The sequence below is a fragment of the Prionailurus viverrinus genome, chromosome A1 (assembly GCF_022837055.1).
Source record: "Prionailurus viverrinus isolate Anna chromosome A1, UM_Priviv_1.0, whole genome shotgun sequence".
NCBI lineage: Eukaryota > Metazoa > Chordata > Mammalia > Carnivora > Felidae > Prionailurus > Prionailurus viverrinus.
The window spans coordinates 25,929,383-25,957,202 of NC_062561.1; the positions used below are offsets into that span (position 1 = coordinate 25,929,383).

Below are 27,820 nucleotides of genomic sequence, written 5' to 3' on the forward strand. Positions count from 1 at the left end.
GCCATGTAGGGATAATAATGACTGGTTAACGTGTACTTGGAATCTTTGGAAGGCAGGCAGGGTTACTAATTTGGTTTACAAAACTTCTTATAAGAGGTATAGTGCCCGCTCACCTCTCCTCCCCATTTATTTTAAGGTATGTTGTCTACACAGTGAAATTCATCCTTTTTAATGCATAGTTCTGACAGATGTATATAGTCGTGTGATCACCACTGCAGTCAAGGTATAGAACTATTCCATTATCCCCCCACATCCCCTCATGCCCGATGTGGTCAACTTCTAGCCCAGCTCTAGCCCCTGACAACCACGGATACATTTCCCGTTGATGTGTTTGTGCCTTTGCAGAATATCATGTCAATGGAGTCATACGGTGTGTGACTTTTTGAGTCTGACTCTTGCTTATTAGCACAGTGCCTTTGAGATTCATTTATATTGTTGTATGTGGTAGTGGTTCGTCCCTTTCTGTTGCTGTGCTGTTCCACTGTATGGATGTACCACAATTTGTTCATTTACTTCTCAACTGAGGGACATTGGGATGTTACCAGTATTTGGCAATTATGAGTAAAGCTTTTGTAAACATTGATGTACAGGTCTTTGTTTTGTTTAGACTTTTTTTTTTTTTTTTTGACTCGGGTAAATACCTGAGAGTGGGATTGATTTGTCATAGGATGAGCATATGTATAACTTTATAAGAAGCGTATGTTTAACTTTATAAGGAACTGCTTTTAGGAGGCAAGTTTTTAAATCCAGATATGCCTAGTTGGGCATGGACAGCATTCGGATCAAAGAGGATGGCTAGGATGCACTGGTGATTACATCAGTTAGGATCCTGTTTCAGTAAATGGATCAGCAACCTTACTATCTTAGCTTAGCACAAAGAGGTCTATTTTTCCCAAGTGGAAAAAAAAGTCTGGGGCTACTGCTGCTTAGCAGCACCATCAGGCACATTTTCTTCCTTGTTGCCCCTTAGTAGGTGGCTTTCTTCATGTCCGCTAGAAGGTTCCTGCATATCCAAATATTAAGCCCTCATTCTAGGCAAGACGACAAGAAAAAGGCAAAAGACACACAAAGCTGAGTTTGCCTCTTTTCGTTGGCAGAACAGTAGCTCTGTTTTTAGACCCGACCAAGAGACTCCCACGTAGCGCTCATTGGCTATAAGTGGGTTGCTTGACCACTTTTAGTGACGACAGAGTTGGTGGAGCATCCCCAAATGAAATTGTTAAGGAAGAGGGGAGAACAGGCAGTTCGTAGTGTTTGCCTCGGTGCTTGGTGGCCAAGTTTAAAGCTCCTTGAATTTCAAAACTCTTTTTTTTTTTTTTTTAATTTCAAACCTCTTAAGTGGTATTTGGAAGCAGCTCTGTCCTGAATAAAGGATGGACTTGAACAAGTGTTTAATATGCTTATTGGTGATGATTTTTATGTAAGATAGGTGGGGGCAGAGGGGATAGAGTATAGTTCTAGTTTTTAGAATGTAGGCTGAAAGTATCCCATGACAGTGGACAGAAATGCCTTGGGAAAGGAATGGGTCAACCTGTGGAGTGAATAAATGAAGTTACGGATTTGTGAAATTTAGAGATGTTGAAAGAGAATGAGGATATTGGGTGAGGATGACAACTTGGGATGAAGTTTATACCTGTGATGTTGCCTTATTAACAAAGTGCTCTGTGGGGCACCTGGGTGTCTCAGTCGGTTAAGCGTCCGACTTCGGCTCAGGTCATGATCTCATAGTCTGTGGGTTCGAGCCCCGCATCGGGCTCTGTGCTGACAGCTCAGAGCCGGGAGCCTGCTTCGGATTCTGTGTCTCCCTCTCTCTCTGCCCCTCCCCTGCTCATGCTCTGTCTCTGTCGCAAAAATAAATAAAAACATTAAAAAAAAAATAAAGTGCTCTGAGATGATCCCTTCGCACTTGCTGATTCATCTGAGGTTATTCCATATCTTGTTCCTCAAGTTCTTTCTCTGAAAATATTCATACATTGTTTCTCTAAGTGTACTTTATTAATAAAAAGCATGGGAAACATTTCTTTTTCGGTACATTTGATAGATCTCTTAAGAATACGTGAATATTCTTTCCACTAGCAGTTTTTAAAAAACCAATTATAAAAATATATTTACGTTTTAAAATTCTATCATTCTCTATTAAAAAATGTTATTTGAAGGCCTAAAAAGAATAAATTTCACATCAATGTGGCAGAATAATCCTTATGTCTTGAATTTTATCTTTTGAGTGCTACCTTCTTTCTGAGGAAGGCATTGTATTCTTTGACATACAGGGAAGGTAAAGCCTTTATGTAATTGCTATGTTAAAAAACGTTGTAAAAGATTTTCGTACGGTAAGAATTTTAGAGTTGGAAGAAAATGCTAAAGATTTGGTTTATCTTTAAAGGAAGCACATCTTTACGTTTATTCCTTTATCCAGCCAAACTTGGAGATGCCCACTGTGTTTAAAAACTTTAAGGCTTTCTGGGGTGCGTGGGTGGCTCAGTCGGTGGAGTGTCCAATTCTTGATTTCAGCTCGGGTCATGATCTCCTGGTTCATGGGATCGAGTCCCACATTAGGCTCTGTGCTGACAGCGTGGAGCCTGCCTGGGATGCTCTCTCTCCTTATCTCTCTGCCCCTCCCCTGCTTGCACGCGCATGCTGCACACTCTCTCTCTCAAAATAAAAAACCAAAAAGCAACTTTAAGGCTTTCTGCTAATAGTCTGCAACCCCCCCTGCCAGAAGCAATTCTTTCTTAATTCCTGACCTTTGAGGTATAAATGCTGTGATTTGGCATTCTAGAACACAGACTCTATCTGGAAACAGTGGTGGAAGTTTGCTAGAAACCTTGAAACATATTTCACAGTAGACAGGGAGTCCACTAGGTGGAGTAGTTATGTGATATATGTTTCACTAGTTACTGTGGTGCTGAGGAAATTCTTTTAAATTGTAACCCCAGTTCTTTCAGAATTCCACCAGAAGGGGCCTGCTTCTAAAACATGCTACGTCTTTTTGAAGTCCAGAAAGACTTTGAAATAAAAATACGGTAGTATGGCTTGTGTGGAAGCAGTTGTGGGTCAGTGCCAGTAAAGAAGGGTTGTGTTTATATAGAGAATAAGCTTAGGGGAAAAGTCAACAAATGGGTGGTGATTTGAGAAGGAAAGAGTCAGAGTATAACCAGAATGATGTGTGCCGAGATCACGGTTGGCATAGTTTTGACCATTTATCGACCTCAGTGCTTAAGGATCATCACTGCAGGCTAAAGGCTGAGGCAAGGGGAAGACAGAGTAGGGAAGACAGGAAAGAAGGAGGAGAAGGAAGAAGGGCATATGGCTTTTTAAATCAAAGCTGCAAACTCTTCCTTATTCTTGTGTTTCAGTATTAATGTTGCTCTATATGTAACAAGGTCTTGTGTTTCTGGTTTTCCTTTTTTTTGGATAATTTGCTTTCTAGTGCCCTTGCTTTTCCTAGTTTTTAGTCTTCGGGAATGTGTAAATAGGAATAGCATAAATTTGGAAGAGGGTTTTATTAATTCAAGCACTGAAAAATGGCATCTTATAGCTTTTCAAGGGATATTAAAAGAGCCCTTACCTTTAGGAAAGTGTTACTTTAGTATCGGCTAGAAGCAAAGTGAGCTGTTTTAAAAGACTTCCACCATCGGAGTTTGCACAACCTCCTTGATGTCTTAAGGAATTCTTTCTTAGATCTCACCTAAAATCCCCTCGCTATCACATTTACATTCTTTACCTTTGGGAAGCACGTAGGTAGCCTCTGTTTGCTTGTTCGTGGCCCACTGTAGCACCAAGTCTTTAGTGCTTGGCGTATGGCTCAACATGGTCAGGGTCTGCAGTACTCAGAAGAAAAGTGTTGAAGAAACATTCATAGTAAGAAGAAGTGAATTTCGGAGATGTGAAGGGTGTTGAGTGGCTGTGAGTCACTTGCCTAGACACTGTGGGGCCTGTGAACGTCATCACCGTTTTTCTCACCATTTCTGCGTCTGCGTATTTCTGTCTTCAGATTGGGACCAGCTGGCTGCCATCCTTTCTGTAAGAGCGTTTATTGTCATTTCTATTCCTCTTTTAAAGGCTGCAAATAGTTCCAGTTCCTTTCATCTTTCTTCAGAGGTTTTCTTTTTCATCTTGTTAATCATCTTTGAATCTCTTCTGAATCCCTTCCAAGTTTTATTTTTCCTCAACATTCCTTTTCAGTGTAGGGGCACAAAACTGAACACAGTGCCCTGAGAGTTTCTGACCACTTTTGAATATCATGAGAGGAAGATTTCACACTTGTACATATGCCAGACTCCATTTCACATAACCTTAGATTATGTTTGCTTTCCAAAAGTCCAGTCATATGGTGCTGACTGGCTGTCAGATTTTTGTCTCCTATCACCTTGATCTTCTCCTCTTATGTTTATTTATAGCTTGTACATTCATCATCTTTTGTTTATGGAGTTTACTTTCCTTGGCTGAATAGATTGCTTTGCACGGTCCTCATTGAAATTCATTGCCTTTTTTCTGATTATTTCACCACTTACTCAATGTCATTTCCATTCTTATCTTCCAATGTGGCCAACCCAAAGGCTTCATATTGTCTGTGCCATTCAAATCAGTGATGCAGGTGTTAAAAAACAAAAACAAAAACAAAAAAAAAGGGAAGTTGGGGGTGGAAACAATGTCCCAGAAACAATGGCAGAACACAATTTGTTGATATTTCTTAAAATATTTACTCTGATGACCAGCCAAGCTGAGTGGTAGAGAGCTGTGTTCCCCCTCTGTCTGTGCTTTTTTTATACTCCTAAGATCTGTTCCCCTCACCACCAGAGTTTGCATCTCCACACGACTGTGCCAAGGAACAAAGAAAGCTTTGTCAGAGCAATTCATCTTGCACATTGCTGTCAGATTTAATCTTAATCACTGCCTTACACATAGCTCTCCCTGTTCATAACTTTCCGTGGCTCCCTATTGTCACTGAAATAACTATAAACTTTCTAGTCTGGTTTCAAGGCACATTTAATGGCCTCAGCCTGCCTTTCTGTCTGATTGCTTGTAACTGTTTCGTACAAAATGAACCACTTGCCATTCCCTGGATATCTTGCACACCTTCTGAGGCTTTGGTTTGTTTGTATTGTTTATTCTGCTTAGAACACTGAAGCTTTTCCATCTGATTTCTGTTTATTAACACCATGTAAGACTAATTTCTTTCATCTTTCTTCTGGATTTCTCCTGCTGGATATGATCATTTCCTCCCACCCAGTCTTTGTACCTCTTTGGGGTACTTTTATTATATTTTGCCCTTTGTAATAGCTATTTGTGTGCTTTTCTTATCTTTTTTTGAGAACTGTTTCTTCCTCATTTTGGTAACTTTGGGTGTACCTAGTATGTATTTGCATAAGTAATTGCATAGACTTACATTTTTTAAATAGTATTTATGGATAAATGACAAATAAATGAACTATATCAGTTTGAGCACATTTTATGATATATTTAATTCAAATTCTAGTATAAGCTCCTTATCTACTCATTGACTGGTGACAGTTTGTGGACTGACAGCTGGTCTACTTGAGTAGCATTGTCACAGTCTACTTTTTTTCTCTTAAAAAATTCTAGAAAGAATTAAAGGTTTACAATGATTTATTGCATTAGTTATTAAATAAACAGAAATTGCTAAGTGCAGTAATTGCTTGATTAGATAATTAAATTTGTACTCTAAAAGCCTTTTTATAATTGATTTTTTGTTTTCTAGAAACTACCCGACTCTGGCCAATATTGAAAGAAAGAAAAAATTAAAACTTGAAAAGGAAAAGAGAGGAGCAGTTTTGACAACAACACAGTATGGGTAAGTTCCTTAAAATCGCTTGCATTCTCAATGCTTATTTTATTTTATTTTTTTAAGTGTTTATTTCTTTATTTTGAGAGAGAGAGCGTGCCCGCATGTGCACAAGCCAGGGAGGGGCAGGGGGAGGAGAGAATCCCAAGCAGACTCCATGCTCTCAGTACAGAGCCAGACATGGGGCTTGAACTCACAAACCATGATGTCCTAACCTGTGCCCAAATCAAGAGTCGGGGGCTCCACAGACTGAGCCACCCAGGCACCCCAACTCAATGCTTATTTTATTTTATTTATTTATTTAAAAAAAATTTTTTTTTTTTAATGTTTATTTTTGAGACAGAGAGAGACAGAGCATGAACGGGGGAGGGGCAGAGAGAGAGAGGGAGACACAGAATCGGAAGCAGGCTCCAGGCTCTGAGCCATCAGCCCAGAGCCCGACGCGGGGCTCGAACTCACGGACCGCGAGATTGTGACCTGGCTGAAGTCGGACGCTTAACTGACTGAGCCACCCAGGCGCCCCTCAATGCTTATTTTAAACGAGTATGCTTAAAATTAATAAACGAGCATACACCAAAATCTTAAAATTTCTACATTTCTGAATCTGAAATCTTTGCTTTCATAAATTTTTAACTTCAGGATTTCTTTATGTTTTTAAACAGATAATACCCCATATTCACGTGGTTTTCACAAAGACTCGTTAGTAAGTATTTTCTGTCTTTGTGTCCTAGCTAAACAGTTGTCCTTCTCAGAGACAACCCATTTTTCCTTCCAGAGATACTTCATGTAGCACATAAGATAGTAGTCTTTTTTTTCTCTTTCTCCTTTTTTGACACTATTTCTATATCTTGCTTTTTTAGCCAAATGATATATTTGGAGATTGTCCCATATTAATAAATAACAAGCCTCCTCATTCTTCAAGGATGTATAGAACCCTAAGGGTAACCCACAGGGTTTTTATTGTTTTTGTTTTTGTTTTTTTCTTTTCTAAAACTAATTTCCCGTGACAGGTACTTAAGTTTTTACCAATCTTTTACGAATAAAAATATGCCGTGCTTGGCCTGCACATACATTTTACACATGTACAAACACTTCTAAGGATGGATTCCTAGAAGTAGATGTGCTGAGTCAAAAGATAAAATGTGTATTTGCGGTATTAATGGTTAACTGCCAAATAACTGTCATAGCTTGCTCTCCCACCAGCGGTCTATGAGACGCCCTGTTTTCCCTAGTCCCTCACCTTCATAGAAGTTTGTTCAAAATTGTTTCCATTTTGGGGCCCCTGGGTGGCTCGGTCGGTTGGACGGCTGACTACAGCTCAGGTCATGATCTCGCGGTCCGTGAGTTCGAGCCCCGCGTCGGGCTGTATGCTAACAGTTCGGAGCCCGGAGCCTGCTTCCGATTCTGTGTCTCCCCCTCTCTCTGCCCCTTCCCTGCTGCTCTCTGTCTCTCTCTCAAAAATAATAAGCATTAAAAAAAAAAAATTAAAAAAAAAATTGTTTCCATTTTATTTTTTTGCTAAAGTTTATTTTTAATATAAATAAAATCTGTAAATCTCAGGTGTACAACTCGGATTTATACACATACCCACATACGCCTATACATCCATGCAACCTCCACACAGATTAATATACAAAATGTCTTCGTCTCATAAATCTCTCTTAAGCTCTCCCTAGTTCGATGCCTCTCTGCAAAGATGACCTCTCTTCTGATTTCTGTCATCACAGATTTATTTTGCCTGCTCTTGGAACCTCATATAAAAATCATATAATATATGTTCTTTGGTGTAAGATTTCTATGGTTCAGAATTATTTTGTTGTATTCATTCATTTTATGTGTAGCTATAAACTGTTCATTCTTGTGTAGAACTCGTTTGTAAGAATATCCATTCTACTGTTGGACATTAGGGTTGTTTCCAGTGTGGATTATTATGAATAAGCTGTTACTAATGAACATCGTTTTTTTTTTTTTTTTTTAAAGTTTATTTATTTTGAGAGAGAGAAAATCCCAAGCATGCTTTGCACTGTCAGTGCAGAGCCCAATGCAGGGCTCAAACTCACGAACTGTGAGATTATGACCTGAGTGGAAGTCAGACTTAACCAACTGAGCCACCCAGGCACCCCGAACATTCCTTTACATGTCTTTTGGGAACATAAGTACTCATTTTCACTGGTCATATATATGCTGGATCATTGGGCATCTGTATGTTTAGCTTTGATAGGTAAAGTCGAACAGTTTTCCACAATGGTTGTACCAATTTACACTCGTACTGATTGTGTATCTAATTGCCCTTGTTTCCTGACTAATGCTTAGTTACGCCTTTTCCTCATGTCATACCATTTCCCTCTTGACTAATGATGTTGGACACCTTTTTTAAAAGTTAAGAAAAAATTTTTTTAAGTTTATTTATTTTGAGAGGAACAGAGCAAGAGAGAGTGTGTATGAGTGGGAGAGGGGCAGAGAGAGAGAGACAGAGAGAGACAGAGAGACAGAGACAGAGAGAAAGAGAGAATCCCAAGCAGGCTTTCATGCTGTTAGCATGGAGCCTGATGTGGGCTCAATCCAATGAACCATGAGATCATGACCTGAGTCGAAATCAAGTCAGATGCCTAACCAACTGAGCCACCCATGTTGCCCCTATTTTAATTTTTATTTTATTTTACTTTTTATTTTTAAAAAAAGTTGATTTATTTTGAGAGAGCGTGAGTAGGGGAGGGGCGGAGAGGGGTTGGAGAGAGAATCCCAAGCAGACTCCATGCTGGCTGTGCAGAGACCGACATGGGGCTTGAACTCACAAACCGTGAGTGAGCCAGAATCAAGAGTCTGGACGCTTAACTGACTGAGCCACTCAGGCACCACCCCCCCCCCCCCATTTTTATTTTAGGTAGAGAGAGCGAGAGCAAGAGTGCGTGAGCAGGGAAGAGGGGTGGGGCGGGGAGAGAGAATCTCAAGCAGGCTCCATGCTCAGTGCAGAGCCTGACGCAGGGCTCAGTTCCACAACCCTAGGATCATGACCTGAGCCCAGATCAAAAGTTGGACGTTCAACTGACCAAACCACCCAGGTGCCTCTGATGTTGGACACCTTTTTATTTGCTTATCGGCCATTTTGCTATTTTCTTGTGAAGTGCCAGTTCAAGTTTTCGACCAGTTTTTAATTGGGTTGCTTTTCTTGATTTGTAGGAGTTATTTACTTAGATACAAATCCTATTTTGAGTAGAGTGTATGTATGCAAATATACCCTCACAACTTGTGACTTGCCTTTTTACTCTCTTAATGAGTGTCCTTTTTTCCCCCCAATAAAATAGCAAGTATTAATTGCTCAGACATCTGGAGTCAGTTGGGGTTCAGTTAGATCTTGACAAAGTTCAGTCACGGCTGGGGTTTGGTAGGCTGATGGCTGACCTACCCTGGCTGATGGCTGGGGTACCTACATATTTACCATTTCTGGTACTCTTCATTCTTTAATGGTGACCCATCTTTTCGTCTAATAGCATTTTCCTTTTGCTAAAACACTTTCTTTGACATTTCTTATAGTAAAGAACCGCTGGAGGTGACTTCTTCCAGCTTTTGTGTGTCTGAAAAAGTTTTTCTTTGCCTTTCTTTTCGTATCCTTTTTTTTTTTTTTTTTTTTTTTTGAGAGAGAGAGAGAGAGAGTATGCAAGTGGGAGAGAGGGGCAGAGGGAGAGAGAGAGAGAATCGTAAGTGGAGGCTCCATCCTCAGCGCAGAGCCTGATGAGGGGCTCGATCCCACAACCTTGGCTGGGATCGTGACCTGAGCTGAAATCAAGAGTTGGACACTTAACCGACTGAGCCACCCAGGTGCCCTAATTTTTTTTGTTACATGTCCCGTTTTTTTTGTTGTTGTTTCCTTCCTTGCCTCCTTTTGGAATAATTGAATAATTTGTTAATATTCTGCTCCCCCTCTATTAGCTTTTTAGTTGTAAATGTTCCTTTATCTCTCCACTTCATGTGCATCTACACTTTAACTTATGTTATACTTTAAGTGTTTTAAAGTGTTGATTAAATAAACTTTTTATTTTATTTATTTATTTATTTATGTTTAATGTTTTATTTACTTTTTGAGAGAGTGCAAGTGGGGGAGGTACAGAGAGAGGGGGACAGAGGATCCCAAGCAGGCTCTGCACTGACAGCAGCGAGCTCGATGGGCTTGAACTCACCAGCTGTGAGATCACGACCTGAGCTGAACTCAGATGCTCAACCAACTGAGCCACCCAGGCGCCCCTAAACTTTTCCCTGTAAATGATTGTTAGACAACTGTGTAAAGGAACTACTCCCTCAAAGGTGGGGCAGTGCAACTTCCAGATACATCACTTTTCAGTGAAGTCTTATTGATCTCATCAATTAAAGGTCATTCCAGGGGCACTTGGCTGGCTGAGTCAGTAGATGATGAGACTCTTGATCTTGGGGTTGTGAGTTCGAACCCCATGTTGGGTATAGAGATTACTGAAAAAAAAATCTTTAAAAAAAAGTCATTCTAATTCATTGCTTATTACTGAATACCTTAAAAATGATCATTTAGAAGTCATCTGTGGTGAGGTGCTGTAGGAGCAGAATACAGGGAAGGCTTCTGTGAATGGGAGCCTATGGAAAGTGGCATCTCTTCATCATCCTCATGGGGACTGTGAGCCAGAGGCAAGACTCTTAACTTGTTTTACCTGTGATGAAACTGTTGAGGCCTGACGTCTGCGGTTGCACATTAGAAATTGGTCCATGCTTTTCTGCAAAATTTGGAGCCTGTATATGATTTTTTGGAATGAGACTTTGTAAGGATTATGGTGACCCTAAAAGAATTAAGAACCTTTGGATTACAGAAATATTAACCGAATATGTTGGCTTAGCAAGTTATTTAGAAAATGTTATGGTAATAACTATCATTTATTAAGGGCTCAGTGTGGCACTTTATATTAATTCTATGTGTCTATGATTCCCTTTCTACAAACAAGGGATTAAGCAGACTCAGGGATATTAATATTGTCCAAGAGGCACAGCTAGTAAGTGGCAAAATTGGGATTTGAACCCAGATTTCTAATTTCTATATTCCTAACTGCAGCCTCCATTATTAATGAAAAACAAACAAACAAAAACCAACAAAAAAAGAATTCTGGTAAATGACAAATTAGAAAAAAAAATGTATTTTTTGTGAAAATTCATCCCCACCAAAGGATACTTTGTATTTTCTATTGAGAATGTGTAACAAACCTTTTTTTGAAATTTTTCCCTATACGTAGCTTACATCAGAATATGCTTGTATAAGCATTGTTTTTCCTTCTAAGAGGAGTAATTGTAGTCATTGAGAGGGCACTTGATTTGAGATGGCTGTGAAACCGTGCTCAGTTTATGATCTTTAAGCTTATCCTCTTACAAAGTGAAGAGAGTAGTACCTGTCTAGCCAATTTCAAAGAGCTGTCATGAAGATCACACAAGGCAGCATATTTGTAAGTGCGTCAGAAACTTTAAGACGCCTGTAGAATGAATAGACAAGAGTCAACACACTTTGTAAGTTTAAGAAACACTTTTATGCACAATCAGAATGAAAATTCTGCCAGTTAAATTCACCTCCTGTTGATCATACAACATAGACCCTTTTCAGAGGGGCTAAAATACGGGAGGAAATGTGCATCTTGGAATTCATAAAGTGGTATTTATTGTCGTGTGTTATTTTATTAAAGTTCTGCCATAAAGTTCCCTGTCCTTGGAAGCCATTGAGTTTATTTCTTTTATCTCTTGAATGTAGTAGGCTACAAATGATTGATTTGGTGGCTAGGTTTCTTTTGCATTCAGTACTCTCCTTTAAATTTTTCTTGGGGGGAGGGCACCTGGGTGGCTCAGTGTGTTAAGCGTCAGACTCTTGGTTTTGGCTCAGGTCATAATTTCATGGCCCTGAGATCGAGCTCTGCATTGGGCTCCCCACTGGGCAGGAGCCTGCTTGAGATTCTCTCTTTCTCTCTCCCTCTGCCCTTCCCCCACTGGTGCTTTCTTGTGGTCTCTCTCAAAAAAATTTTTTTTTTCTTGGGGGGTCAGTGCCTTTCATATTAAGAATTGCATTTTTCTCACTCCAGCAAGATGAAAGGGATGTCCAGACATTCACATATGGCAAAGATCAGAAGTCCTGGCAGGCATCACAAATGGAAAAATGACTGTGTTGGACAGACAGCAGCCACTGGATCTGGTAGTAGCTTGCGTGATTCGAAGCCTGAAGATCCGCCCAAGGCAAATGCAGACCCTCTGGGTGTTTTGGTAAACACGGACTCTGGTAAGCTAAACAGGCAAGCAGCATGTTGATAAGCTTACAGGCCATGGTGCTGAACTTGATTCTTCACAGTGTTATTTGTGGAGAGTTTAATGGCAAATATGTACAAAAGTAGAATGATGCTTTTCTTTTTCTTCATAATGGGAGTGTCTTGTCAAAACCCTCATTTCAGGTCATCTTTTCTGAATCTTGGGGAGTGGGTGCATGAGGCAGACAGATATGAAAGGAAGGTTGTATTTATTGGATAATTTTCATAGTATGGTGTAATCTTGGGAACTTTTTTTTTTTTTTTAATTTTTTTTTCAACGTTTATTTATTTTTGGGACAGAGAGAGACAGAGCATGAACGGGGGAGGGGCAGAGAGAGGGAGACACAGAATCGGAAACAGGCTCCAGGCCCTGAGCCATCAGCCCAGAGCCTGATGCGGGGCTTGAACTCACGGACCGCGAGATCGTGACCTGGCTGAAGTCGGACGCTTAACCGACTGCGCCACCCAGGCGCCCCTTGGGAACTTTCTTAAGATTGTTCTGAATGTGTCAATGCTATAGATTCAAAATCTTCCAGTTATGTTAATTTTTCCCCCAGTGAAGTGGGTAATTCCAGCGGAAGCCAGTATTATTTATGCAGCTAAGCATGAACATAATCTCTTTGGGTAAATGATATTATTTCAGTGTATTTGATACTGTTCTTCCTCAGCCCATAGAATATATTTATATTAGCCTTAAATTCCCTTATTCTTGCTTAATAAGTTGAAAAATTAAAGGACTAGAATGCTGCTAACCACATAGAGATACCCTCCAGCCTCTGAGGCTCCATTTTCCCTTCTGAAAAATAAAAATGTAGATGTAAGTGTCTTGAAAAACAAAAATGTAGGTGTAAATACTTCTACCATCTTTCCTTCCAATAACGTATGTATGTTCTCTTCTGCAAAGGAGTGTTATTAGTGAGTGGACTGGTTTTACATTAGAAGTTTGCTAGCAAGCTCTGTTCCGCTTGGAAGACAATGGCTTCTGTGATAATCACATGGCAAATTATTAAACTTACGGATGGCAAGAGATGGGGTCACTCATTCAGTGACTGAATCAGGATGGAAGGGATCTTGGTATAAGAGAGTATTAGGCTAAGAATAAGATAGAATTTAGTTAGAATGATAGTAGTTATTTTAACACCAACTAACACTTATTGAGTAAGGTACTTACTGTGCTCTACGTGCTTTGTACGTGTTAATAACTCTTTTTCTCATCGCAAACCTTTTCAAATGCATAGGTACTGTTGCTACTTCCATTTTAGAACTGAGGGACGCAGGGTAAGGAGTTTACCTTAGTGCAGCTGCTAGCTAATGCCAGAGCCAAAGTTTGAATTTAAGAGTCTGACTCGACCGGACACTATACTTCCTCTAAATGTGAAGTCTGAATTTATCTAAAAAAATATTGTACGAGCCTAGGATAGTTGAGATGTAGGAGAGAGTTTAGAAAAGGCAACTTTTTATCCTTGTTGATAGCAAGGAAAAGGCAGATGACATCTGGGCCAGGGCTGTTTACTCTTGGGCACTGATTTTTTCCCTTCAAAGATATTAGAGCCCACACACACTTCATCAGATTCACAATGTGTGACCTTGATGATAAAAACCATCTGTATTCAAGTATAAACTTTCATGTCATTAAAATACTTGAAACACAAAGACTACTGTTAAAATTAGTAAGTTACTAATTTGAAAATTATGTAATTCTTCATGCACTTTTCTAAATGAACATTTGAAGGACTTTGTAATGTTGCATAGTCTTCATCCTGTTAGCTTTGGTAGATGGGTAATTCTGTTTTCTTTCTCTTTTTGGAAGTAATCTCTATACACAATGTGGGGTTCAAACTCACAACCCTGAGATCAAGAGTTTCATGCTCTATTGACTGAGCCAGAAAGAACCCCTTCTGTTTTCTCATTTTTAAAGAAGTAGTTTAGTATGTGGTGATCTGGTGAAATACCAACAAAAAGATGATCATATATTTTGCTCTATTAAACCTGTATGTAGGTATTCAGGAGATACTTTAGATGCGAGAACAATGTAAATACCTTCATCTTCATGGTAGAAAGCATTTAGTCAGATTCCTAGTAGCAGTTAAATGAGGGATCTCAAGTAATTTTTTTGGTTTAAATGTTGAAACCTTTACCTATACTGAGGATCAAAGATAGCAATGTACCTATATTGAGGGTCAAAGATGATTATGTAAGTCTTGAATATAAAACTCTTACAAGTAAGTTTTAAGTTTATGATAATGTTCTTTAAGGAAATTAAAAAAAAAAACTGATCAAATTAGGGCAGCTTTATTTTGTGGGAGAGATTCCATTTAAATTTATGTTATCCTTTACCTGGGATTTCTTCTGGACTTCTATATTTTCCAAAACAATGTTTAGAGCATTGGTTCTTCAACTTTTCACTCCAGTTGTAGCTACAAAAAGCTATGTGTACCGTATTTTCACATGCCCAGATATTGTCAGCATGTCTGCTCTCCAATCTGTCAGTCCTACACTTGTTTGCAGGCAGCTTCCTTCTCCATGGGCCTGAGCCGGCCCATCTTACGATCGGTTGTCATGCTCATTATCCAGGTTATCGTTGGCAGGGCACCATTGTAATAATATGGCCCTGTTCATGCTCTCAGGTGGCAGTTTTCATCACTAATTTCACTTTTACAATGAAGACTTCTCAATGCTTTACTTTTTTTTTTTTCTCTCCTTTTTTAGGCTCAGAACCTTATGTAGACATCAGCATTCACATCTTAAACAAGGACAGTTTTTAAGGATCTTTATAGACTTCAGATCATGCTTAGAAAACCAGTGTTTTTTGTGATAGTTGGCAGTATGTGAACACTCATTAATTGGGCAGGTGCTTTAGCTGGGGATTGATACTGTTACACAGGGAAAGCCTATCATTTGGAGTCTCCCAGTTTATCAGTTTTGAATATGGCCTGTTGTTACTAGATGTCCTTAATGGTGCTGTATTTTTTTTTTTTTTTAATAGTTCCTTGCATATTCTGCTAACCCGTCTCTCAAGGTGTTGTCGCAAATCTGTTTTTGGTGTCTCATTCATTGGGACCATGTTTATTTGTTGTTTAAGTATATATACAACATGTTTTATGGCTTTCCTGACATGTGGTTTTAGTAAGTGTTGTCTGAGCTAGAAAGAAAAGAACTGGTGTGTGTCAAGCATCGCCGACTGAAGTGCCTCAGCATCCACAAAACAAAAAAGATCCAAGTTGTCAGTCGTATAGTATAAATATAGCTATTGTCATAGAACGCTGGGGGACATCAGTCTCTACACTGACATTAAGGTAGGTGGGCTTCTGGCGTTTAAAAGGTAGATATGAAAATAAGAAAATAAGCCAGCATGTCAGTTGCCATGAATGCTTGTTGTTAATACTTGTTTTTGAGAGTTGGAAACTGTAAAGCAAGGTTTCCATTTTTTAGGGTGACTTTTTCAACATACTGCGTTTTCTTTAGGGTACGTAATCGATAAATCTTCACGGAGCTAGAGCGTGTAATTGTGTTTTGCTTCATAAAGGCTATAGGAAATAGGAGGGGGACGAAGGCGAGAGACACGTAAAGAAAGAAGTTGTAGGAAGAAGCCAGATGGGAAGCGTTTACACCTAGGGTTTATACTTACAAAGTCTGCAAGACTTACAGAGGGCCTTTTTTCCCCACTTTTCATTTCAGTAAGGATTTACTTGAGGTCCCACATTCTGCTTGTTCAGGATTGTAATTTAGAGAAGTTTCTCCCTGCTTTCAAGAAATTCATAGTCCAGTGATAAATTTTAGATTATTACATATATGTGTATTTTGGTCAGAGGGCATATGATATGTATTGTGAGAGATTGAGGTGAGGTTTACCCTAAGGAAAGTATTGCTAGGGTTTTAACAGTAAGAGAAATTATTTGAGCTAGTATTTTGTAATCATTTTAAAGTTTGATTTTATCATCTTCATTGCTCCTGTCTTTATACTGGCATTTTTGGTTTAGAGAGGTGTTTCGGCTGCTTTTGTTAAAAAGTGAGTGAGTTTTCGTTGAGTATTATTTTGTCAGCCAGTACAATGCCTTCAGCATACTCTTTGCAGCTGCTAAAAATGCCTGCGTTTGAACTGCTGGTAGATCCAAGGGACTTCGGGAATGGCTTTTTCTTTATTTATTTTTTTAGATGAAAAGTCATGGTCGAGGACTGTTTTGATAGGGGCAAAAAGACGATCCCCCTCTTCAAAGTGTTATTGCATATCATGGATTTCCAAAACATGCCTGAGGGAGAACGAAAGCGGGGAGCAATTGTTCACTTGTGTGGACTCCTAGCTCTTACCCATGGGGAGGGTACTCAAGTACAGCGAACTGTGTGACAGTCCTGGTAGTGAGTTCACCAGGCATCCATATTGTGGTTTTACCGTTGTCAAACTGAAGAAACCAGGGCCTTTTGGAGAAATGATTGACTGTAGAGCTGGGACAGAGAAGATACAAAGTGAACGTAGAGCACCTTAATAGTGCCAGAAGGGAAGAAAGTGCTCAGAAAAATGTGAGGATGCAGACGTGTCCAAAGGATGTAGGGAACAACTGGAAAATGCTCCCAAGAGCCAAAGTTGGAACAATTCTACCCACAAAATAAAGAATAATAGATTAGAACCCAAAGAACAAATATCCATGAGTCCATACAGATAGAAATAAAAAATGAGGAAGGAAGAACAGATTTTACAGACAAATTCTAATTGATAAAAGTAGGAGAAATGAAGGAAATAGAAAGTTACCATTAAAACACGACAGCAGTAATTGTTTCAAGCAAGACCCACTGAGGAATGGTAAAATTAGTGGCAAAACTTTAATGTAAAACAGGGCATTAATATAGTTTCAAAATATCTCCCCCTTATTAATTATTAGTAAAATAATACTGTGGTGGTTTTAACATACGTCCAAGTTTCTTTGATATTCCTTATCTAAGAGGGAGGAGCTTAATTCCCTTTCCCTTGAATGTGGGCTGGACTTAATGATTTGAAAAAACAGAATAATAAAAGAGAGAAGTAGTAACTTTATTGCAGAGAAACCAGTCAGACCACCAAGAGATCAAGGTTAATGTCACCAGTAATAAGTGATGTTGATGTCATGGACCCTTGAAATGATGTGATGAGAACGGCACTGCCTAAAATCTGTAGCTTCCGTGTGATCATCAGAAAACATCAGGCAGACCCTAGCTGAGGGGCCTTCTACAATGACAGTAGTCTTTGGAATCTTCAAGTTCATGAAAGACCAGGAAATCCTGACAAATTGTCACAAATTTGGAGAAGACACAGATAAGGAGTCGTAATGACTAAACGCATTGTGACATGATAGATTGGATCCTGAAACAAGAAAAGGGCATTAGTGGCAAAAGTGGTGAAATTACTATATAATCTGTAGATTAGGTAGTATTATACCAATGTTAATGTGGTAGCTATGAGAAATGTGCCATGGTTATGTAAGATGTTAACAGTAAGGGAAGCTAGGTGAAGAGTATGTGGAAGTTCTTTGTACTATCTTTGCAACATTTGTGTAAATCTAAAATTGTTTCAAATACAAAGTTTTTTATAAAAAAACAAAAGGCAGGAAAAGGTGTGATATGTAGGCCAATCAAAGCCTTGCCCTCCACTTCTTGAATTGAGTTGTGAGGAAACACTATCCTCCAGGGTTTATTTCCCTGTGCTTTTCTATTATGTTCTGATTATAAAAACAGAAAAAACTGAAAAGCATTAAAAAAAAAAAAAACCCACCCTACTTTTTCTTAACTTACAGAGACAGCCACTGCTCACATTTTGTTGTATATCCTTGTAATGTTTTTCTTATCACGTGTATATGATTTTTAAAAATAAAAATGGAATCATGTTATTAAAGAAAAGAAAGAAGGGCCCCTGGGTGGTTCATTTCAGGTCTTAATCTCAGGGTCGTGAGTTCAAGCCCCGGGTTGGGCTCCACCCCGTGGAGACTACTTAAAAAAAAAAAAAAAAAAAGCTTTGAATCCAGACAGAACTAGGTTTGTGTTGAGGCTCTACCTTTTCCTAACCCTATTGTTCTGTACTAGTTAGCCTTTTTTGAACTTGTCGTTATTCATTCATGCAACAGTTTGTTCTTCAAATATTTGTTGAACATTTATGTATTGTTTTAGGCTCTGAAGATACAGTACTGAACAAAGCCGAACCCTTTCCCCCCTGTAACTTGTGCTTGTTGACCTCCAAGTAGATCAGGTAGTTGTTTGGAGTTTTGCTAGAATAAGGAACAGAGAAATGGAACCATAGCTGGAAGAAGATATTTTTTAGCATTATTATTGACCATAGAGAAATTTTTTAAAACTTTTTTATGTTTTTTATTATTATTTTTCTTTTTCTTTTTTTTTTTTTTAATTTTTTTTTTTCAACGTTTATTTATTTTTGGGACAGAGAGAGACAGAGCATGAACGGGGGAGGGGCAGAGAGAGAGGGAGACACAGAATCGGAAACAGGCTCCAGGCTCTGAGCCATCAGCCCAGAGCCCGACGCGGGGCTCGAACTCACGGACCGCGAGATCGTGACCTGGTTGAAGTCGGACGCTTAACCGACTGCGCCACCCAGGCGCCCCTAGTTTTCTTTTTTTGAGAGAAAGAGAGCGAGAGCAAGCTGCAGAGGGGCAGAGAGAGAGAAGGACAGAGAGAATCCCAAGCAGGCTCTGCACTGTCAGTGCAGAACCCAATGCAGGGCTCCAGCTCACAAACTGTGAGGTCATGACCTGAGCCAAAACCAAGAATTGGACATTCAACCGACTGAGCCACCCAGGTGCCCCGTCCATGGAGACATTTTGGTAGGATGGCTTCATTTTAAGAAGAGGACTTTATGTATCTATAGGAGATATTCTAGCCCACTAATTAAGAATTGGGATTTAGAGTCAAATAGCCCGGATTTAAATTTGATCCAACTGTTGTATAGTTTTGTTACCTGAAGGAAAAGTAATTTAGATTCTCTGAATTTTGATTTCATCACCTGTAATGAATAGTGAAAACATATGACACCTCCTGAGAATTAAACAAGCTTATACTTTTAGAGAGCATTATAGTCAACTGTGTTGTGCTTTTCAGTACCTCTCTTTGGGTCTTAGAAGGAAATAATAGTTTGGCATCTCATCATTCAAACAATGAGGTGAACAGTCTCCATACTAATATTGCTGTAGATTTCTCTTTAGTCCACTAGAAATTTGTATATAAAACTGTGTATTTTTCTTTTCCCTTATTTAATTCATGAGAAGAGATAATAAAATAGCTTAAAATTGACAAGGAGCCGTTTTGGGGGCTGTGGTGCTGATTAGTATGGATGGGTGGAGGAGAGGGGATTTAACTTCATACATCAGCAGGTGGTAGTTCCGTGTTCACATAGACGTATACCCCATATCCTACTAGCATGTTTCATTTTCCCCTGGGCTGACTTGGTGAATGTTAAATGCTGTCTTGAAACATTTCATATTGGTTGTGGGTTGAGCTGGTTCATTATTACATAGACAGGTTACTTCCTGTTTTCATTCTTCAGTCAGGCTTTCTTTTTATTGGTTGGTTAGAAGAGATTTAATACACTTTTAGAGCTGCCAAAAACACATGTAATAGGCAGTGTCCTGAGGCTACTGCCAGGTTCACTGGGCTATGATCAAACACTTTACCTTTGGCAGGCTCTTTGAGACTTGCTCAATTCTCTGGTTTAACTTGTTTACTTAAGTTCTTGGAAGTTCTAAATAATAAAAACTTTGGGTGAATTCATTTCAGTGTAACTCTTTGAGTAATCCTTTATGTATAAAGTGTGTTAAATATTACTTGTGCCCTCAAAATCAGTCTTAAAAACAAAAGAGGTAGATTTTTTTTTTCATAGTTTACTTATTCCTAAATCTAATTTTTACAGTCAACCATCCCAATCTAGTGAAGTTAAATAAATTTCTGGCCTTGGTCTTTCCACTGCCTTAATGAAATTAATTATTAGCACAGTAGCATAAATGAAGTAAAATAATTAATAGCAAAGACTGTGTAATTAATTTAGAGAAGGCCCAAATTCCATAACCTGTGAAGCATGGTAAGTAACTGAGCTCTTTGTAGCTTCCATTGACCCTCTGTCTTCTCTTTGGGGCAGATAGCTTCTTTGACCATGAAGGTTTCAAACCAAGGGACATTTTTAGGTTTCCTGAATTTTGTTTTTGGGGAGGATTAGGGAAATGATCAGAAATTGCTTCCTTTTTATTAACATCTGAGGGAGTGGGGGGCTGTCAGCTTTCTTAAATATGGCAGTGGATGTTTCTGGTTGACTGTTTCCCTTCTTTCCTGTTCTGTTTCAGAGTCTGATAAAGAGGAGAAACCACAGAGTACCGTCATACCTAAGGAAGTAACACCAGCCCTGTGCTCACTAATGAGCAGCTATGGCAGTCTCTCAGGGTCAGAGAGTGAGCCAGAAGGTAAGTTGTGGCTTCAGTTGTTACAGGCGGTTTGTTTTGTTTTGGTGCTTTTTGAATTTGGTGTATACTGTGCATCAGTAGCATCCTTTCATGTGTGTGTTTCGGAGGGCAAGATGTGTCAAGTATATTCTTTATTTAATCTTCACTTTTTTCATCTGATTCAGAAGTGAAGTTAGCATAGGATAAAGGAAAACTGGAGAAATGAGGAAATGTATTGTTGGCCTGGGAGAAAAAAGCAAAAATAATATAATGACAGAAGAGAAAGAGAAAGAGAAATATTCCATTAAGGAAATAAAAATTCTAAAAGATATGACAAAGAAAGTTAATTTCTTTTTTTTTACTCTCAAGAACACTTGTCTTAACATGTTTATTCAGGGATGCCTGGGTAGGTCAGTCAGTTAAGCATCTGACTCTTGGTTTTGGCTCAGGTCATGATCTCACAGTTTGTGAGTTTGAGCCCTGTTTCGGGCTCTGCCTGGAGCCTGCCTGGGTTTCTCTCACCTTCTCTCTCTGCCCCTCCCTGGTGTGCATGCTTGCTCGCTCGCTCTTTCTCTCTCAAAATAAATAAACTTTAAAAAGAAAAAAAAATTATTTAGCACCTTTGGTAGGTAGAGAGAGGTCATTTGTGACCAAATGGATAATAGAATTCCTTAGATATGTATGGAGCATTGTTCTTTACAGAGCGCATTTATGTAAACTGCTCATTTGAGGAACACAGTAACTCTGTACTTGTGGTTGAATTAGCCTATGTGTTTTAAAGACTGGACGAAATGGAATCCTTGAATGTTCTTTCTGAGAAGTCAGTGATGTACAGGATACATGTCTAACCTTTAAAGATGCTGACAAACCAGCTTAATCTAGCATCTTTTTTAGGGCCACCTAAAAGAGTTGTGAGTAGGTTATTGATCGTCGTAGTGTTGCAGTTCTAAACCCAGGGTTCATATATAAATAATCAGCATATGCTTACTGAGTAAGCCCGTGTCCTTCTGTTGTGGAACCCTGGCTCTGCATGGTAAATTTATTTGGGCTTTACCATCCATGAGAGAATTCATTTGTGTGTGTCTCTGGACAAGATGTGTAATCACAGTAGGAGCTATACCGAAGATGAGAATATAGGGTCTACAAGTGAGTGTGTAGAAAGAAGGGAGGATTTGAGTGTAATTGGATGAAGAAGGCAGCACTTTTAATATTAATTAGGTTACAGGTAATCACTGTTTGTATAGTTGGAAGATGTTGAAGGAGAAAGAGTTGGGCTTTAATATGAAGGATAATGTTTAGATGTATCCGTAACATAGGGACTTTTCCTCTTTTTTAATGGACCACAATTTACTATGGTAGCTGGTTAAAAGCTACTTGAATTTTGATATATAAACTACTTTGGCTTTATCAGAGTATTTCTTAACAGATGGTTGCCTCTTCTTATTTTTATTTTTACTTTAAGAAAAAGTATTTATTTCTTTACTCTTGTTTCCAATACACTGATACGATTATGGAGTTATTCTTTAAACACATATTGTATTTCCTGCTTATCACTCTTATTTATGACAGGTGATAGCAATGAAAGCTGTTACCAGATTACTGAATCTCATAAAAACAAGCTGCACTAATGCTCTCTTCTCTCTCTCTCTTAAGATAAAACATTTGATACTTTCATTCTCATGTCTTCATTTTGAGGCTGCCACCATCTTCCAGTTAGAAGGAAGAAAGGAAACTGAGAGGTCCCACTCCTTCATTTATAGAAACTTAAATTTATTATTTAAAAAAAAAAATTTTTTTTTTCAACGTTTATTTATTTTTGGGACAGAGAGAGACAGAGCATGAACGGGGGAGGGGCAGAGAGAGAGGGAGACACAGAATCGGAAACAGGCTCCAGGCTCCGAGCCATCAGCCCAGAGCCTGACGCGGGGCTCGAACTCCCGGACCGCGAGATCGTGACCTGGTTGAAGTCGGACGCTTAACTGACTGCGCCACCCAGGCGCCCCTAGAAACTTAAATTTAAAGAAGACAAGTTTGTGAAGTTAGTATGTGTCAGAGCTGATATAAAGCCTAGGTTTAGGGACTTAAAAATCTAAAAAAGTCAACTATATTGCCTTTCATTATAGTCATGCTCTGTGTTCCTGAACAGAAATGCATAGCCTTTTCTTATAGATAATAGAAGATATCATCTATTAAAAGATACATTTGATTTTATATGAACTTATTTTTACTAATTGTCTAAAATTCCCTGCCTAAAGGAAAAAGACCTTGCTTCACATTCCTAAGGCTTAAGAATTATTTTCTGTAGTTTGAATTCAGCTTTATTGTACATAGTCGCCCAGGTCACTAGCAAGTTTCCAACTTTCATGGTTAATTCTGGGCCACAGGATAGAATATTGACACAGAGGGACTTCGGAAGAAGTAAACCAAAGAAATAAAGGGGGCTTTCGCTGAACCATGAAATAGCATCTAGAAGGCTGCTTATTCAAGTGGATTCTAAATAGAGAGGAGTAGTCTGATTCATCACAGATTTTAACAATTGTATCATCATAATTAAGATCGGTCTCAATTTAGGAATTAATACAAAGGTGTGAAGAGGATCTTAAACATGAATAGTGCTTTTCCAGAAAGAGTTAAAGGAAAGGGTCCCTCAAGAAACATTGAAGCAAAACAAGAGGCTGTGCTTGGCTCCGAATCATTAAGATATACATAGGAAAGAAAATTTCAATGAATAATGTTTCCAAGTGGGTTAGTTTGATATCTGTCCTGGGTTTTGCATGTTAGCTTTTTGTTTTTGTTTTGCCATGTTAGAAGTTAAGTGCAGTTTTATAAGCTCTTCAGAATCGTTTTTTCAAACTGGTTTGGGCTATGACCGGTGGTCCTCTAAACTGAAAACTCATTTTAAAAGGCCACAAACCAAAAAAGTATGATTTATAGGTTTGAAAAACTTGAACGGTTATGTTTTAAATTCATTTGGATTGATAAATATTGCATTAAAATATGACACTAAGCTGGGAAATGTTGTGAGCCTCAAGAAAAACATAACTGGTCCCAGTTCCTCATTCCTTAGCAGAAGATTGACAGTGTGAGCTCCGGTCCATTTGACTTTCGTGTTCCTGAATTGAAAGAGCAATACTTGGAGGGGAAGGAAATAATAGAAAATCGTGCCCTTTTTGCCATTTGTTATTATTCCCATAGTTTTGAACTCTATAAACCACTTTGAATTCTTTTTTTAAAAGTTATTTATATATGTATTTATTTTTAATGTTTATATATTTATTTAAAATTTTTTTTTAATGTTTATTTATTTTTGAGAGAGGGAGAGACAGAGTGCAAGCTGGGGAGGGGCAGAGAGAGAGAGAGGGAGACGCAGAATCCGAAGCAGGCTGTAGGCTCCAGCCTCCTAGCTGTCCACACAGAGCCCGACGCGGGGCTCAAACTCACTAATGGTGAGCTCATGACCTGAGCCGAAGTCGGATGCTCAACCAATTGAGCCACCCACGCGCCCCAAATGTTTATTTATTTTTGAGAGAGAGAGAAAGCAGAGCATGAGCAGGGGCAGGGAGGGGCAGAGAGAGAGAGGGAGACAGAGAACTCGAAGCAGGCTCCAGGCTCTGAGCTGTCAGCAGAGAGCCTGATGTGGGGCTCAAACTCACAAACTGTGAGATCATGACCTGAGCCGAAATCGGATGCTCAATCGACTAAGCCACCCAGGTGCCCCTACTTATTTATTTTTAGAGAGAGAGAGAGAGAGAGAGCACGTGAGCATGCAAGTGGGGGTGGAGCAGAGAGAGAGGGAGAGAGACTCTCAAACAGGCTCTGTGCTATCAGTGGGGAGCCTGACACGGGGCTCAAACCCACACACCATGAAATCGTGACCTGAGCCAAAATCAACGTGCCAACACCTTGGGGCAAGTACTTCCTTGGTAACTGAGATTTAATGTCATTCCTGTTTGTGCAAGGCAAGGACTGGCTACAGTTTAAGGTTGGTTTCTCGTAGACGTTGTGTAATTGGTCTTGCGTTTTTCTCCCCAGTCTGACCACTCACCCTTTTAAGTGTGATGTTTAAATTATTTATATATATGGTAATTGATTTGGCTTGTTTCTTTTTGTCTCAGTTGTTTTTTGTTCTCTTTTCCTTCTTTTCCTGCCTTTGCATTTATCTTGTCTTATTTTTAGGGTAGTGCAAATATGGGTTTATTAGTTGAACCTCTTTTTTATTTGTTAGGAATTGGTCTAGAGTTTATAGTATGCATCTTCATTCAACTTGTTGCCATATAGTTTCAATGATATTGCACCACTTCATAGATAGTTTAAGAATTTTATAGCAATATACTTACACTTTCCTCTTCCCTTCCTTAGTGCTATTGTTATCATGGGTTTTCCGAGAGATGTTATAAATCCCCCATACATTGTTATTATTTTGGCTTTGAATAAACAGTTATCTTTAAAACCTTTTGCAAATGAGAAAACATGTCTTTTGTATTTATCCACATATTGACGATTTCTGACACTCTTCATTTCTTTGTGTAGATCCAGGTTTCCATCTGGTATTATTTCCTTCATAGGGATCACTTTCTGTAGCTCTTTATGGTAATCTCTTCAATTCTTGGCAAATTATATTCCCAACTTGAAAAATATTGTGCTATATTATAAATGCCTAGTTTTTATTACTAAGTAGCCAGTATTATGGCTGCTGGGGGGGGGGGGGAATTATTGACTTTTTTTTTTTTAATTATTGTAAGTTTACCAGGTTTTTTTTGTTATTTATTTTTGTATTTTTTTGTTCATCACATTTAGAAGCTCCCATTAAGACTGAAGCAGACATTCTGGTGGAAGATGAGGTTCTTCATAGTGAAACTCCTAAGAAACCAAGTCAAGATGTTAAAGTGACTGTTAGAAAGTATGAGAGCCAAAAGAAAAGTTTTAAAAAGACAAACCCTAAGAGGAGAAAAGATTATCACAACTATCAAACATTATTTGAACCAAGAACACACCATCCATATCTCCTGGAAATGGTAAATGACTGTTCTTTACATTGTAATCTTTGTGTTTTTCTCAGATGATGAAGACAGAGCCACTGGGTTTGTGTGTGGGTTCACGATGCGTGTTTTTTAAGGTCACCAACAACATTTGCTCCCTGACGACTCAACTGTGTATCTTAACTTTGAAGCTTCATTTCACATATAGCTGACGTCTGGTAAATGTGTAGAATAGTTACACTTTTCAAAACTGCTTAAAATAAGAGAATCTAGATTTAACTGATTGGCAAGGAAATATGTATTGAGGTGTGCTGACATTCTTAAAGTTTTCATTGAAAGCACAGATAAATGCAGTGGCAGACTAAAGGGAGAAAGAGGTTTTTATGCATTTATTTTGTGCGTTATTGACTTTATTCTCAGCGTGATATGCTGAAAAATCTTATTTCTTCAACAAATTTTAAAAGAGGAAGCATCACATCTTTTGATTCTAAGTAATGGACATGAAGCTGTTCATTGACCCAGGACTTTCATGCTAAGAGTGATAGAAAATATTCCAAATTTTTTACTAGAGTTGTAGAACTGTTGACATTGTTGAACTGTTGTGTGAAAGTCTGTTTTTGCTCCGTCAGGTAAGTGCTTATGCTGTAGCTAAAGTGTTCTGTGCCTGCACTCTTTGAGGTGTTACATGTAGACACTGTTGCTTCTTCTTAAAATTGATGTGAAATGTAAATTTCAGTGTTTATATAAATTGCATTTTTAAAATACTTACCTTATAAGTAGTAACTTAAATCCTCTCTCCACTGAACATTTGTTCCTCTGTGATGTTTCTAGACTACACTAATGACATCAGAAAAGAAATTGAGTGATCTTCCTCTTTTCTACAGATCACATATGATTCCTTGGTTATGTGTTTCTTCTAAAAATCAGGGATTTTTAGATTTCTTTTGATTACAATAAGCACAAAAATGAAAAGTTGTAACATTCCAGGAATGTTGGGATTTTTTACTGCTGGTTTCATTATTACTGTATTTATATATCTGCTTATCAGTTTCTATACTGTTTGTAGGTTTGGTTTTAGGAGGGTCCTCTTTGACAGGATTTGTAGATTAAAGAATTGCAGACTTTTAAACCTATATTTCCTGTCCTTTGTTAGATATTCCTAGAGAGGACCCCAAATGTGAACATTGGTGCTGTTTAAAAAGCTAGATAGTCTTGGTATAAGTTAAAAGGAAATGTTCCTGCATTATTTTTTAACAAATAATTTAAATATAATAATATTTTAGATTGTATTTCTTGGATATGTTTTATTTACCAGCTAATCATTTTATTGTTTTTGTTTTGTTTTGTTTTTTGTTTTAGCTTTTAGCTCCAGACATTCGACATGAAAGAAATGTTATTTTGCAGTGCGTTCGGTACATCATCAAAAATGACTTTTTTGGACTTAATACTAATTCTGCAAAAACTAAAGATGTATAGGTACCTGATGTTTCAGCGCTCATGTAACTCCTAAAGTTAGTAGAGGAAAACATTTTTAAAAGAAAACTGGATTAATAATTAAATTGTCAGCCTCATGGGATATTATGTTGGATTTTTAATTCTTTCCTTTGAATCTATGCAAATAAATACATCACTGATTTTTAAGAGTGTGTCTGTATTGTTGGGGTTGTGCATAATAATTGCTGGCAGAATTCTACTTTTTATTTTTATTTATTTGTATGTATTGCTGTCACATAAGGTAGTTTGCTCTTGGACCAGTTAAGAATGGAAGATACTGGTTTAGTAGTAGAGAAAAAAGCTTTAAAAATGTTGAATTCAGCTGAGCTAAGCTGTAGGTTAGGGAGAGAAATACAGTCATTTTGCTTTTAATGCCGGAGAGCAAGAATCATTCTTTAACTATAGCAAGGGGGATTATTTTAAAAATAAACCCTATCAATGAATTCAACTCGAAGGTCTTGAAATTTAAAATTTCCCTCTTTATTTCAAAGGACATTTTGAAATTCACCTATTGGCACTACTTAAGTAATTCAAGTCTATTAATTAATGTTCAAGTTTGGTATATTAATATAGATATGTCCTCCATGTGTGTTTGGAGTCACTGAAAGTACTTCTTTTTGGTATAGTTCAGAATTGTACCTTTTTAATTTTTCTGTTGAAAACTATGTAAAGCATGGTACTGGATGAGGTCCAACTAATTTATAGCCAAAACAGTAGTTTGTGAAATAACGGAAAGCCTCAGTTTTAAGATTTAATTAAAATTCATCCTATGAACATATTAATTGAACCCTTTTAAAATGTCTTAAATAAATAGATCTTTTTGAGTCCTGTCCT

The 27,820-nt window shown here is 38.3% G+C and overlaps 1 protein-coding gene across 1 annotated transcript in view; it reads left to right on the forward strand.

The window, feature by feature from the left end:
- Positions 1–27,133, forward strand: part of NUFIP1 (nuclear FMR1 interacting protein 1) — a 39,699-nt gene extending 12,566 nt beyond the window's left edge. Inside the window, exons 6-10 of the mRNA XM_047860373.1 lie at positions 5,723–5,815; positions 11,887–12,080; positions 20,418–20,534; positions 25,311–25,528; positions 26,852–27,133. Of these exons, the coding sequence (XP_047716329.1) occupies positions 5,723–5,815; positions 11,887–12,080; positions 20,418–20,534; positions 25,311–25,528; positions 26,852–26,968 (739 nt within the window). The 3' untranslated portion in view covers positions 26,969–27,133. The remainder of the gene's footprint in view (positions 1–5,722; positions 5,816–11,886; positions 12,081–20,417; positions 20,535–25,310; positions 25,529–26,851) is intronic.
- The last annotated feature ends 687 nt before the right edge of the window (positions 27,134–27,820 follow it).